We start from the raw sequence: 13,736 nt of genomic DNA, 5'->3' as shown, positions 1-13,736 counted from the left end.
TCTGCAAGAGATGCACTAGAAATTGTGTTTAAAGATTGTTTGCAGAAGATCTTCAGTAGTGGAGTGTATTTCTACTGACAAAGTTGTACACTAATACTTTTTATGGACTTTTTACTTGCCATTTTCATTTAATATTGTGGCTATATTTTGAGTTGAGGGTTAATAAAGTTGCTTTTAAATGTTCATTATCATTGTTAGTTTCTTTCTGTATCTCTTACCACACACTTTAACCTCCATCACATGCTCCATTATTTAACCTGGCATTTCAATGAAGAGCACATTTATTATTTACAAGGCTGCCTGGGCCTTCACACCTGGGCCTTCACACCTGGGCCTAACACACCTCGTACACACAGGTAAGACTCACAGTCAACAGTTTGGACTACCAACATCTTATGCTTATTGTTTGGCTAAATACTCAAACCTCAGACATTGTTCACCAAACAAGGTAGTTTTGTAGAACTGCACACTACCACAATCTGACATTTGAATGCTTATTGTCTGGCTAACGACTGAATAGTGATGTGCATGTGAAAGGCTATATGGTGGAAAGTTTAGGTTTTAGGTTTTATTTATTCGCACTAAAGGAAAGAAGTGAAAGACAAAACAGTGCATATATAAACTGGTAAAACGGTGTGTGCAGGTGAGGTTGGAAGCCTAAAAGGGCTGATATGAAAACTACACCACAAATCTATGTGCAAAAAAAATAGTTAATTCAGTCAAACAAAGCATATGAATTATAATTGTACATGATATACTCAGTATAGAAGAAAGAAACGTGAGTGTGCGTGTGAGCGTTACATGGATGGGGTTATTGGGTAGTTTGGTTCATCAGGCTGACCCCAAGTCTTCGCTTGAAGTTATTGAGGGATGATGAGGTTTTGACAATGCAAAGATAAGAATTCCAGAGTATGGTACCTCTATCTGATAGAGAATTATGAGGTGCGGCTATGAGGTGCTGCAGTAGGGATGGTGAAGGTTATCACAGTGTATTGTGGTACATAAATGGATTTCAGAATGAACCTCGAAGAATCCATTGAAGAGTTTAGGTAAACTGTCTGTGAGGTATGAGTATTTGTAGATGGAAGTGCATAATTGGCGTGCATTGATGTGGTAAATACATAAGATATTTCGTTTCTTAAAAAAATGTGCAGATGGAGCCAGGTAATTAGAGGATGTGGCTAGTCTTGCAAATGTCTTTTGTATGATGAGTAGTTTATGTACAGTACATTTTTGTTACGTTACAGCCTTATTCTAAAATGGATTAAATGATTTTTTTACTCAACAATCTACACACAATACCCCATAATTACAAAGTAAAAACAGGATTTTAGACATTTTTGCAAATGTATTAAAAAAATTCAGACCCTTTGCTATGAGACTCGAAATTGTGCTCAGGTGCATCCTGTTTCCATTGGTCATCCTTGATGTTTCTACAACTTGATTGGAGTCCACCTGTGGTAAAATCAATTGATTGGACATGATTTGGAAAGGCACACACCTGTCTATATAAGGTTCCACAGTTGACATTGCACGTCAGAGCAAATGCCAAGCCATGAGGTCGAAGGAATTGTCCGAGACAGGATTGTGTCCAGGCACAGATCTGGGGAAGGGTACCAAAACATTTCTGCAGCATTGAAGGTCCCCAAGAACACAGTGGCCTCCATTATTCTTAAATTGAAAAAGTTTGGAACCACTAAGACTCTTCCAAGAGCTGGCTGCCCAGTCAAACTGAGCAATCGGGGGAGAAGGGCCTTGATCAGGGAGGTGACCAAGAACCCGATGGTTCAGAGCTCCAGAGTTCCTCTGGGGAGATGGGAGAACACTCTATGCAGTACTCCACCAATCAGGCCTTTATGGTAGTGTGGCCAGATGGAAGCCACTCCTCAGTAAAACATTTTGGGGGAAAGGTATTTAAAGGTATGAGCTCTGCTTTGTTTTTTTGCGCAGGCTGTACACACTTCATAAGTCTATCAGGTTAAGGTAAGACCCAGATGCAGACCGTGTCAAAGTAACAATGTTTATTACAGCAACAGAGGCAAAGGTACAGGACGGCAGGGTCAGGTCAGGCGGAGGTCGGACAACCATATAGGGGCAAAGGTACAGGACGGCAGGCAGGTGGGTTCAGGGTCAGGACAGGCAAGGGTCAAAAACCAGGAGGGTGAGAAAAAGAGAAGCTGGGAAAAGACAGGAGCTGACAGGACAACGCTGGTAAGCTTGACAAACAAGATGAACTGTCAATAGACAAACAGGGTGTGACAGTACCCACCCCTTTCTCTCTACCTGGGCACATACCTGGTTGGCTGGGGTGCCAGCGGTGGAAGTCGGCAATGGGGGCTGGGTCCAGGATGTCTTTAGCGGGGACCCAGCACCTCTCCTCCGGGCCATAACCCTCCCAGTCAACCAGGCACTGGAAACCCCTGCCCCATGGTCGAACCCTCAGGAGGCGTCTCATTGTGTACGCCGGATGGCCATTGACGACGCGGGGAGAAGGGGTGGACCTGGAAATGGAAATGGAAGACAAGGAACTGTGAGACACAGGCTTGATACGGGATACATGAAAGGTGGGGTGTATACAAAAGATACGGGGCAACAGAAGATGAACAGCAGAGGGACTAATGACCTTGGAGATGGGGAAAGGGCTGATAAACCGGGGGGAAGGTTTGCGAGACTCCATACCTTCTGCCCGAGATGATACCAGGGAGCCGGGGTCTGATAGCGATCTGATTGTCGTCGATACCTGGAGGTGGTCTTGAGGAGGGCCGACCGGGCTCTCCTCCAGGTACGATGACAGCGGCGGACATACATCTGGGCAGAAGGGATGCCGACCTCCTCTTCCTGCTTAGGGAAGAGCGGGGGCTGATACCCCAGGGGACCCTCGAAGGAAGATAGGCCCGTGGCAGAGCAGGGAAGAGTGTTGCGGACATATTCAACCCGCACAAGCTGCTGGCTCCAAGTGGTTCGGTTGGCAGCACAGGGTGGTCTCGAGGTCTTGGTTGGCTCGCTCCGACTGGCCAATGGAATGGGGGTGGAACCCGGAGGACAGGCTGGCCGATGACCAAGTGAGGGTGCAGAACACCTTCCAGAATTGGGATGAGAACTGCGGACCCCGGTGAGAGACCATTTCTACAGGCAGTCCATGGATCCATCCGGAAGACATGCTGCACCATGACCTGGGCCGTCTCTTTGGCATAGAGTAGTTTGGAGAGAGGAATGAAGTGGGCGGCTTTGGAGAACCAATCCACCATGGTCAGGATGGCGGTGTTGCCTTCAGACGGGGGAAGACCTGTGACAAAGTCCAGGGAGATGTGAGACCAGGGACGGTGGGGGACAGGCAGAGGTTGGAGTAGACCAGCCGGAGCTTGCAGAGGAGTCTTGTTCTGTGCATAAACTGTGCAAGCAGCGATGAATGAGGACATGTCCGGGACCATGGTAGATGAACGGATGTTCCGCTCGCTCCAGCCAGTGCCTCCATTCTTCCAACGTCATCTTCACCACGAGAAGCTCCCGATTCCCCACATCATAGTTTCTTTCCGTGGCATTGAGGCGATGGGAAAATAAGATGTAGGGATGTAGCTTGAAGTCAAAGGCAGAACACTGGGATAGGACAGCCCCCACCCCGATGTCTGAAGCATCGGACTCCACCACAAACTGACGAGATGGGTCCGGATGAACCAGGATGGGAGATGTGGTGAAGCGATGTTTGAGGTCCCAGAATCCTCGGTCCGCAGCTGGGGACCACGTGAATGGAACATTGGGCGAGGTGAGTGCTGACGGGGGAAGCCAGGGTGCAGCAACCCAGGATTAAGTGGAAATAGAAATTGGTGAACACCAAGAAACGTTGCAGCTCCACCCTGGGCGTAGGCTGAGGCCAATCCATCATTGCTCTCACCTTCCTGGGATCCATCTGGACACTCCCAGCAGAGATGATGTAACCCAGAAAAACTATGGTGGAGCAATGGAACTCATACTTCTCCGGCTTCACAAACAACTGATTCTCCAGAAGGCGTTTAAGGACCTGCCGGACGTGGAGCATATGTTCTTGAGGGGAGTGGGAGAAGACGTGGATGTCATCAATGTAGACGAAGACGAACCGGTTTAACCTCTAGCGTCGAGCAATCCCGTATCCGGGAGCGTAATCATAGCCTCAAGCTCATTACCATAACGCAACGTTAACTTCATGAAAATCGCAAATGAAATGAAAGAAATATATTCACTCACAAGCTTAGCCTTTTGTTAACAACACTGTCATCTCAGATTTTCAAAATATGCTTTTCAACCATAGCTACACAAGCATTTGTGTAAGAGTATTGATAGCTAGCATAGCATTAAGCCTAGCATTCAGCAGGCAACATTTTCACAAAAACAAGAAAAGCATTCAAATAAAATAATTTACCTTTGAAGAACTTTGGATGTTTTCAATGAGGAGACTCTCAGTTAGATAGCAAATGTTCATTTTTTTCCAAAAAGATCATTTGTGTAGGAGAAATCGCTCTGTTTTGTTCATCACGTTTGGCTAAGAAAAAACCCAGAAAATTCAGTCATTACAACGCCAAACTTTTTTCCAAATGAACTCCATAATATCGACAGAAACATGGCAAACGTTGTTTAGAATCAATCCTCAAGGTGTTTTTCACATATCTATTCGATGATAAATCATTCATGGCAGTTGGGTTTCTCCTCAGTAGCAAACGGAAAAGTACTGCAGCTGGAGATTACGCAATAATTGCGACGGAGGACACCAAGCGACCACCTGGTAAATGTAGTGTCTTATGGTCAATCTTCCATTGATATGCCTACAAATACATCACAATGCTGCAGACACCTTGGGGAAACGACAAAAAGTGTAAGCTCATTCGTGGCCCATTCACAGCTATATAAGGAGTCATTGGAACACAGCGCCTTCAAAATCTGGGGCACTTCCGGTTTGAAATTTCATCTTGGTTTCGCCTGTAGCATCAGTTCTGTGGCACTCACAGACAATATCATTGCAGTTTTGGAAATGTCAGAGTGTTTTCTTTACAAAGCTGTCAATTGTATGCATAGTCGAGCATCTTTTCGTGACAAAATATCTTGTTTAAAACGGGAACGTTTTTCATCCAAAACTTAAAACGGCGCCCCCTATATCCAAGAAGTTAACATGTCGCAGAAAACTAAATTCACCAGAGCCTGGAACACCACAGGGGCGTTGATGAGGCCAAAGGGCATGACCAGATACTCGTAGTGGCCACTGGCCATGTTGAAGACGGTCTTCCACTCGTCTCCTTCTCATATCCGCACCAGGTTGTAGGCGTTCCGTAGATCCAGCTTGGAAAACAGTGGCCCCCTGGTGTGGCTCCAAGGCCGAGAAGATGAGTAGTAGCAGGTAACGGTTCTTAACCGTAATGTCATTGAGTCCCCAGTAGGCAATGCACAGGAGCAGGGTCGTGTCCTTTTTCTCCACAAAGATGAATCCTACGCCGGCATGAGAGGAAAAGTGATGGATAAATCCTAGCTAGGGAGTCCCCAATGTAGGTATCCATAGCCTTGGTCTCCGGTCCCGACAGAGTACAGACGTCCCCAGGGTGGCGTTGTGCTAGGGAGAAGGTCAATCCCGCAGTCATAGGGTCGGTGCGGCGGAAGCGACATGGTCCGGGCGGTCCTGGTACTCCGCGGGAATGGGGAAGAGGTCGGGGCACCTTCCGAGCCCACAGGAAGACGTCCCGGGGCAGTTTGGGCTGACTTCAGGCAATGGGCATGGCAGAACTGGCTCCAGCCCATGATGACACCAGTAGACCAGTTAATATTCAGCCGTATTCATTGATCTGGCCAAGGCTTTCGACTCTGTCAATCACCACATCCTCATCGGCAGACTCGACAGCCTTGGTTTCTCAAACGATTGCCTCGCCTGGTTCACCAACTACTTCTCTGATAGAGTTCAGTGTGTCAAATCGGAGGGTCTGCTGTCCGGACCTCTGGCAGTCTCTATGGGGGTGCCACAGGGTTCAGTTCTTGGACCGACTCTCTTCTCTGTATACATCAATGAGGTCGTTCTTGCTGCTTGTGAGTCTCTGATCCACCTCTACGCAGACGACACCATTCTGTATACTTCTGGCCCTTCTTTGGACACTGTGTTAACAACCCTCCAGGCAAGCTTCAATGCCATACAACTCTCCTTCCGTGGCCTCCAATTGCTCTTAAATACAAGTAAAACTAAATGCATGCTCTTCAACCGATCGCTACCTGCACCTACCCGCCTGTCCAACATCACTACTCTGGACAGCTCTGACTTAGAATACGTGGACAACTACAAATACTTAGGTGTCTGGTTAGACTGTAAACTCTCCTTCCAGACCCATATCAAACATCTCCAATCCAAAGTTAAATCTAGAATTGGCTTCCTATTTCGCAAACAAAGCATCCTTCACTCATGCTGCCAAACTTACCCTTGTAAAACTGACCATCCTACCAATCCTCGACTTTGGCGATGTCATTTACAAAAGAGCCTCCAATACCCTACTCAACAAATTGGATGCAGTCTATCACAGTGCAATCCGTTTTGTCACCAAAGCCCCATATACTACCCACCATTGCGACCTGTACGCTCTCGTTGGCTGGCCCTCGCTTCATACTCGTCGCCAAACCCACTGGCTCCATGTCATCTACAAGACCCTGCTAGGTAAAGTCCCCCCTTATCTCAGCTCGCTGGTCACCATAGCATCTCCCACCTGTAGCACACGCTTCAGCAGGTATATCTCTCTAGTCACCCCCAAAAACAATTATTTCTTTGGCCGCCTCTCCTTCCAGTTCTCTGCTGCCAATGACTGGAACTACAAAAATCTCTGAAACTGGAAACACTTATCTCCCTCACTAGTTTTAAGCACCAATTGTCAGAGCAGCTCACAGATTACTGCACCTGTACATAGCCCACCTATAACTTAGCCCAATCAACTACCTCTTTCCCAACTGTATTTGATTAATTCATTTATTTTGCTCCTTTGCACCCCATTATTTTTATTTCTACTTTGCACATTCTTCCATTGCAAAACTACCATTCCAGTGTTTTACTTGCTATATTGTATTTACTTTGCCACCATGGCCTTTTTTGCCTTTACTTCCCTTCTCACCTCATTTGCTCACATTGTATATAGACTTGTTTATACTGTATTATTGACTGTATGTTTGTTTTACTCCATGTGTAACTCTGTGTCGTTGTATCTGTCTAACTGCTTTGCTTTATCTTGGCCAGGTCGCAATTGTAAATGAGAACTTGTTCTCAACTTGCCTACCTGGTTAAATAAAGGTGTTCTCAACTTGCCTACCTGGTTAAATAAAGGTGTTCTCAACTTGCCTACCTGGTTAAATAAAGGTGTTCTCAACTTGCCTACCTGGTTAAATAAATGTGAAATAAAAAAAGGAGGGGATTGGGTCGTTGGAGCCAGGATAATCCCAATACCACGGGAATCAGAGGGGACTTGATGAGCGGGAACTGGATAGCCTCGTTGTGGTTCCCTGATACCTGTCGGTGGACGGGAGTGGTGTTTTGGATGGGAGTGGTGTTGTGGGTGACTTGTACTTTTCGTCAGCCAACAAGATGAGGAGGCCTAACGAACAGCAAAAGCACTAGCCTATGTCAATCTACTATCCTCCATGACCTATGCTATTCTGTACGAGAAATAAATATTCCAAACATAGTCTGGGACAGTTGTGGGATGCTATAGATCCCAAATAAATACAACCACTGGCATCAAAAAAAAGTGTTTTACACAATGTGGCTGATGCAACAGATCAGAACATTTAGTTTAAAATGTTGATAAACTATTAGGCTCTTTCTTCACATTATAAGTGTAGCATGCACACATGTTAGTAGGCTATAAGTGTGAATGTTCCATTGGCTTTAAGTGTGAATGTTCCACACTGTTATTAAAAGTGACCACAAATGCAATTATGCATGTAATGCTTTTATTATAAAAGGTGCATTTTTATGTTGAAAATTATCTTCCCCAAACTTGAAACTCACATACTGCTTATGTATGCCAGTTAGGCTCTACACCCCTTGTAAAGTGGATTAATGTGTTATTTGGCTACTTTAGTTGTGATACAAACTTTACCAAAACATATAGGCCTATGGGCTAGGCCACATGAGGTGTGCGACTATGATTAGAAAAAGTTGCAAAAAAAAGGCATTGTTTCTTATCACAAGTGATAATATATAATTCACAAGTGATAGGCTAATATTGTCACCCATCAGACTATTCTTGATTTAATCTTGTATTTACATATACAGTCGTGGCCAAAATTTTGAGAATGACACAAATATACATTTTCACAAAGTCTGCTGCCTCAGTTTGTATGATGGCAATTTGCATATACTCCAGAATGTTATGAAGAGTGATCAGATGAATTGCAATTAATTGCAAAGTCCCTCTTTGCCATGCAAATGAACTGAATCCCTTCAAAAACTGCATTTCAGCCCTACCACAAAAGGACCAGCTGACATCATGTTAGTGATTCTCTCGTTAACACAGGTGTGAGTGTTGACGAGGACATCATTGTGGGGCGGCAGCGTAGCCTAGTGGTTAGAGCGTTGGGCTAGTAACCGAAAAGTTGCGAGTTCAAACCCCCGAGCTGACAAGGTACAAATCTGTCGTTCTGCCCCTGAACAGGCAGTTAACCCACTGTTCCCAGGCCGTCATTGAAAATAAGAATATGTTCTTAACTGACCTGCCTGGTTAAATAAAGGTAAAAAAAAAATTGTGCTTCCTCTGTCAACCATGGTTACCTGCAAGGAAACACCTGCCGTCATCATTGCTTTGCACAAAAAGGGCAAGGATATTGCTGCCAGTAAGATTGCACCTAAATCAACCATTTATCGGATCATCAAGAACTTCAAGGAGAGCAGTTCAATTGTTGTGAAGAAGGCTTCAGGGTGCCTGAGAAAGACCAGCAAGCGCCAGGACCGTCTCCTAAAGTTGATTCAGCTGCGGAATCGGGGCACCACCAGTACAGAGCTTGTTCAGGAATGGTAGCAAGCAGGTGTGAGTGCAGCAGGTGTGAGTGCAACCTGATGATGGAGTTGGTGTCGTGCAAAGCCACGCAGTCTAGAACCAAAAAGAGTTCTTCAGCTGTCCCCATAAGAGAACCCTTTGAACCCTTTTGGTTCCAGATGGAACCCAAAAGTGTTCTATGTATAACCATTTCCACAGAGAGTTCTACCTGGAACCAAAAAGGTTTCTTCTATGGGGACAGCCACGTTTTGGAATCCTTTTTTCTAAGAGTGTGCCCATCAGGAAGTCCAGGATCCAGTTGCAGAGGGTGATGTCCAGATCCAGGGCTCTGAGCTTGGAGGAAACAATAGTGTTGAATGCTGAACTGTAGTCAATGAACAGCATTCTCACAAGTGTTCCTCTTGTCCAGATGTGTTACGGCCATGTGAATAGCGATAGAAATGACATCTCCTTGTCTTCACACAGATGTTGACACCACCAAAGACCCCTGTCAGAAGGTGAAGTGTAGCCGAAACAAGGTGTGTATCGCCCAGGGATACCAGAGGGCTGTGTGTGTCAACCGCAAGAAGCTCGAGCACAGGTGAGTGTGTGTAGATTGGTCTCACACCCCATTCAATGGTAATTCTAAGGTTGCGAAGGTTAGTGAATTAAATTATTTTTCTACGGTTAGCTCCCTAAAGTGTGTTTTCTTAATTAATCTCTCCCTCATTACAGCTTGATGTTTAATGATACTGCTGTGTTGCAGACCACAGGAGGCTGCTGAGGGGAGGACGGCTCATAATAATGGCTGGAACGGAGTGACGCTCCAGCCATTACCACGAGCCCATCCTCCCCAATTAAGGAGCCACCAGCCTCCTGTGCTGCAGACAGATGATTAAACACCTGTAGGTGTACTGGTACTGTCCGTCGCTAGCTCTATAAATACCCTGTGGTTGTTGTGATAGGATCCTGTGGATGGATCCTCAGGACATGTCTGTGGATGTGTTAACAGGTAGAAAACCTCCATCAAACTACATTATCACAACACAAGCTTTCACAAAAAAGAATAAAAATATATAGATTTATTCTGAGGTGAATATCAAAGCCGAACTGATGTCCCCAACACAATTCACTGTAATGTTGCTAGTGTGAAGAACATTGAACAAAAATATAAATGAAACATGTCAAGTGTTGGTTTCATGTTTCATGAGCTGAAATAAAAGATCCCAGAAATGTTCTCAAATTTTGTGCAGAAATTTGTTTACATCCCTGTTAGTAAGCATTTCTCCTTTACCAAGATAAGCCATCCACCTGACAGGTGTGGCATATCAAGAAGCGGATTAACCTCTCTGGGATATGTGGGACGCTAGCGTCTTTTTGTTCGATTAATTCCATCCAAATATATCAAAAATGTAAATTTATTTGGCGCGTTTGATCCAGAAAACCACCGGTTCCAACTTGCGCACCGTGACTACAAAATATCTCAAAAGTTACCTGTAAACTTTGCCAACACATTTCAAACTACTTTTGTAATACAACTTTAGGTATTTTTTAATTTAAATAATCAATAAAATTGAAGACGAGATGATCTGTGTTCAATACAGGAGGAAAACAAACTGTAGCATGCTTTCTGGACACGCGCCTCTAACAGTACACTTCAAGTTACCCTCGTTCAAGATGGCCGTACTTCTTCATTACACAAAGGAAAAACCTCAACCAATTTCTAAAGACTGGTGACATCCAGTGGAAGCGATAGGAACTGCAAGAAGGTCCCTTAGAAATCTGGATTCCCAATGAAAACCCATTGAAAAGAGAGTGACCTCAAAAAAAAAATGTTGAATGGTTTGTCCTCGGGGTTTCGCCTGCTAAATAAGTTCTGTTATACTCACAGACATGATTCAAACAGTTTTAGAAACTTCAGAGTGTTTTCTATCCAAATCTACTAATAATATGCATATATTATCTTCTGGAGATGATTAGCAGGCAGTTGAATTTGGGCATGCATTTCATCCGGATGTGAAAATACTGCCCCCTGTCACTAAGAAGTTAAACAACATGATCATTACACAGGTGCACCTTGTGCTGGGGACAATAAAAGGCCACTCTAAAATCTGCAGTTTTGACACACAACATAATGCCACAGATGTCTCAAGTATTGAGGGAATGTGCAATTGCCATGCTGACTGCAGGAATGTCCACCAGAGCTGTTGCCAGTGTATTTCATGTTAATTTCTCTACCATAAGCCGCCTCAGTTTATGGTAGAGCAATTAACATTACATTCTCTGGCAACAGCTCTGGTGGACATTCCTACAGTCAGCATGCCAATTCATCATTTTAGAGAATGTGGCAGTTTGTCCAACTGGCCTCACAACCGCAGACAATGTGTAACCACGCCAGCCCACGACTTCGATATCTGGTTTCTTCACTTACGAGATCATCTGAGACCAGCGACCCGGACAGCTGGTGAAATTTAGGAGTATTTCTGTCTGTAATAAAGCCCTTTTGTGGGGAAAACTCATTCTGATTGGCTGGGCCTATCTCCCCAGTGGGTGTTACTACTAGATCACAGACTCTGAACCTGTACCATCTACCTCTTACCTGATCCAGAGGTAGCCTCTGTTGTGTTTACTGCCCTCCCAGGCCCACCCACTTGGGAGCCAGGCCCACCCATGGCTGTGACCCTGCCCAGTCATATGAAATCCACAGATTAGGGCCTAATTTATTTATTTCAATTGACTGATTTCCTTATATGAACTGTAACTCAGTAATTGTTGTATGTTGCATTTATATTTTTGTTCAGTATACATTACTGCTGCCACCAAGCCATTGGAAGCAGAACCTCTTTGTCCTCTGTGTCTTAAGTAAAGCAGCCTGCTCAAATACTGTGTGTGTGTGGTGTGTACGCGTGGTGCGTGTGTTTATGCGTGCATGCTCTGTAGACTGAAGCAGCCTGCCCTGAGGTCTCCTGAAGGAGGATGTCAGCCCTGTCCTTTCTCCTCTGGTCCTGTGTGTGGCTCTGACGGACACAACTACGCCTCCCAGGTACACACACACACACACACACACACACACACACACACACACACACACACACACACACACACACACACACACACACACACACACACACACACACACACACACACACACACAGTGACAAGTCACAATTTTCTTATATTTATCTCAAATGAGCCTTTATATGAATCGAATTTAGTCATTTAATTTCCCTTTTCAACACATCATTCTCAACAAGGTCAGAGAAGATAAAGCATAAATCAATAGAAACACATGGGAGAGATGCGTCACCACAACAACTCTCTGGTCCTCAGTGGCTATTTATCACAGCCCTTTATCTTTGTGTTGTCTATATCTATGGAGGCTGTCCACACTGTTACCCTCTAACTATATCTGTATATCTCTGGAGGCTGTCCACACTGTTAACCTCTAACTATATCTGTATATCTCCGGAGGCTGTCCACACTGTTACCCTCTAACTATATCTGTATATCTCTGGAGGCTGTCCACACTGTTACCCTCTAACTATATCTGTATATCTCTGGAGGCTGTCCACACTGTTAACCTCTAACTATATCTGTATATCTCCGGAGGCTGTCCACACTGTTACCCTCTAACTATATCTGTATATCTCCGGAGGCTGTCCACACTGTTACCCTCTAACTATATCTGTATATCTCTGGAGGCTGTCCACACTGTTACCCTCTAACTATATCTGTATATCTCTGGAGGCTGTCCACACTGTTACCCTCTAACTATATCTGTATATCTCCGGAGGCTGTCCACACTGTTAACCTCTAACTGTATCTGTATATCTCTGGAGGCTGTCCACACTGTTAACCTCTAACTATATCTGTATATCTCTGGAGGCTGTCCACACTGTTACCCTCTAACTATATCTGTATATCTCCGGAGGCTGTCCACACTGTTAACCTCTAACTGTATCTGTATATCTCTGGAGGCTGTCCACACTGTTAACTTCTTACTGTATCTGAAGCATTATGTACAAGCTCTAGATCCAAGAGACACAACAACATTACAGCCGTGTTGTAATTCACTGATAATAAACACACAACACAGAGATACATAGCCTGATAAGAGGTGTGCGCGTGTGTGTGTGTGTTGTAGTGTAAACTGGAGCAGCAGGCGTGCCTCACAGGGAAGGAGTTGACTACAAAGTGTTCAGGTCTTTGTCCCTGTCCAACCGCGACCCCAACCAAAGAGACAGAGGTCAAGCATGGTGAGTACACACACACACACACACACACACACACACACACACACACACACACACACACACACACACACACACACACACACACACACACACACACACACACACACACACACACACACACACACACACACACACACACACACACACACACACACACAACACACACTGCAGTGCTATACAATAACTTTCTCTCTCACTCTCTCTCTCTCTCTCTCTCTCTATCCCTACCTCTCTCTCTCTCTTTTTCTTTCTTTCTCTTTCTCCCCCCCATAGAGAGTTGTACAGGGCAGGACCTGTCTGATCTGGGGGACAGGCTGAAGGAATGGTTCCAGCTGCTGCAGGGCAACGCCAAGCTGAACAACAACAGCAGGACTGGAGCCAGTAACACAGCAAAGGCTACCTCTGGATCAGGTAAGAGTTCAATAGGGCCAGCACTGCATCAGGTAAGAGTTAAATAGGGCCAGCACTGCATCAGGTAAGAGTTAAATAGGACCAGCACTGCATCAGGTAAGAGTTA

The 13,736-nt window shown here is 45.0% G+C and overlaps 1 protein-coding gene across 2 annotated transcripts in view; it reads left to right on the top strand.

The window, feature by feature from the left end:
* LOC118369420 (testican-2) overlaps window positions 1-13,736 on the top strand; it is an 83,951-nt gene that overhangs the window by 55,304 nt on the left and 14,911 nt on the right. For both annotated transcript variants that reach the window (XM_052498717.1, XM_052498718.1), the window contains exons 3-6: window positions 9,453-9,567; window positions 11,907-12,009; window positions 13,111-13,222; window positions 13,493-13,630. In XM_052498717.1, the coding sequence (XP_052354677.1) occupies window positions 9,453-9,567; window positions 11,907-12,009; window positions 13,111-13,222; window positions 13,493-13,630 (468 nt within the window). The remainder of the gene's footprint in view (window positions 1-9,452; window positions 9,568-11,906; window positions 12,010-13,110; window positions 13,223-13,492; window positions 13,631-13,736) is intronic.

The sequence above is a fragment of the Oncorhynchus keta genome, chromosome 36, assembly GCF_023373465.1.
Source record: "Oncorhynchus keta strain PuntledgeMale-10-30-2019 chromosome 36, Oket_V2, whole genome shotgun sequence".
Classification (NCBI taxonomy): Eukaryota; Metazoa; Chordata; class Actinopteri; order Salmoniformes; family Salmonidae; genus Oncorhynchus; species Oncorhynchus keta.
This window is presented reverse-complemented; position numbering and strand designations above follow the sequence as displayed.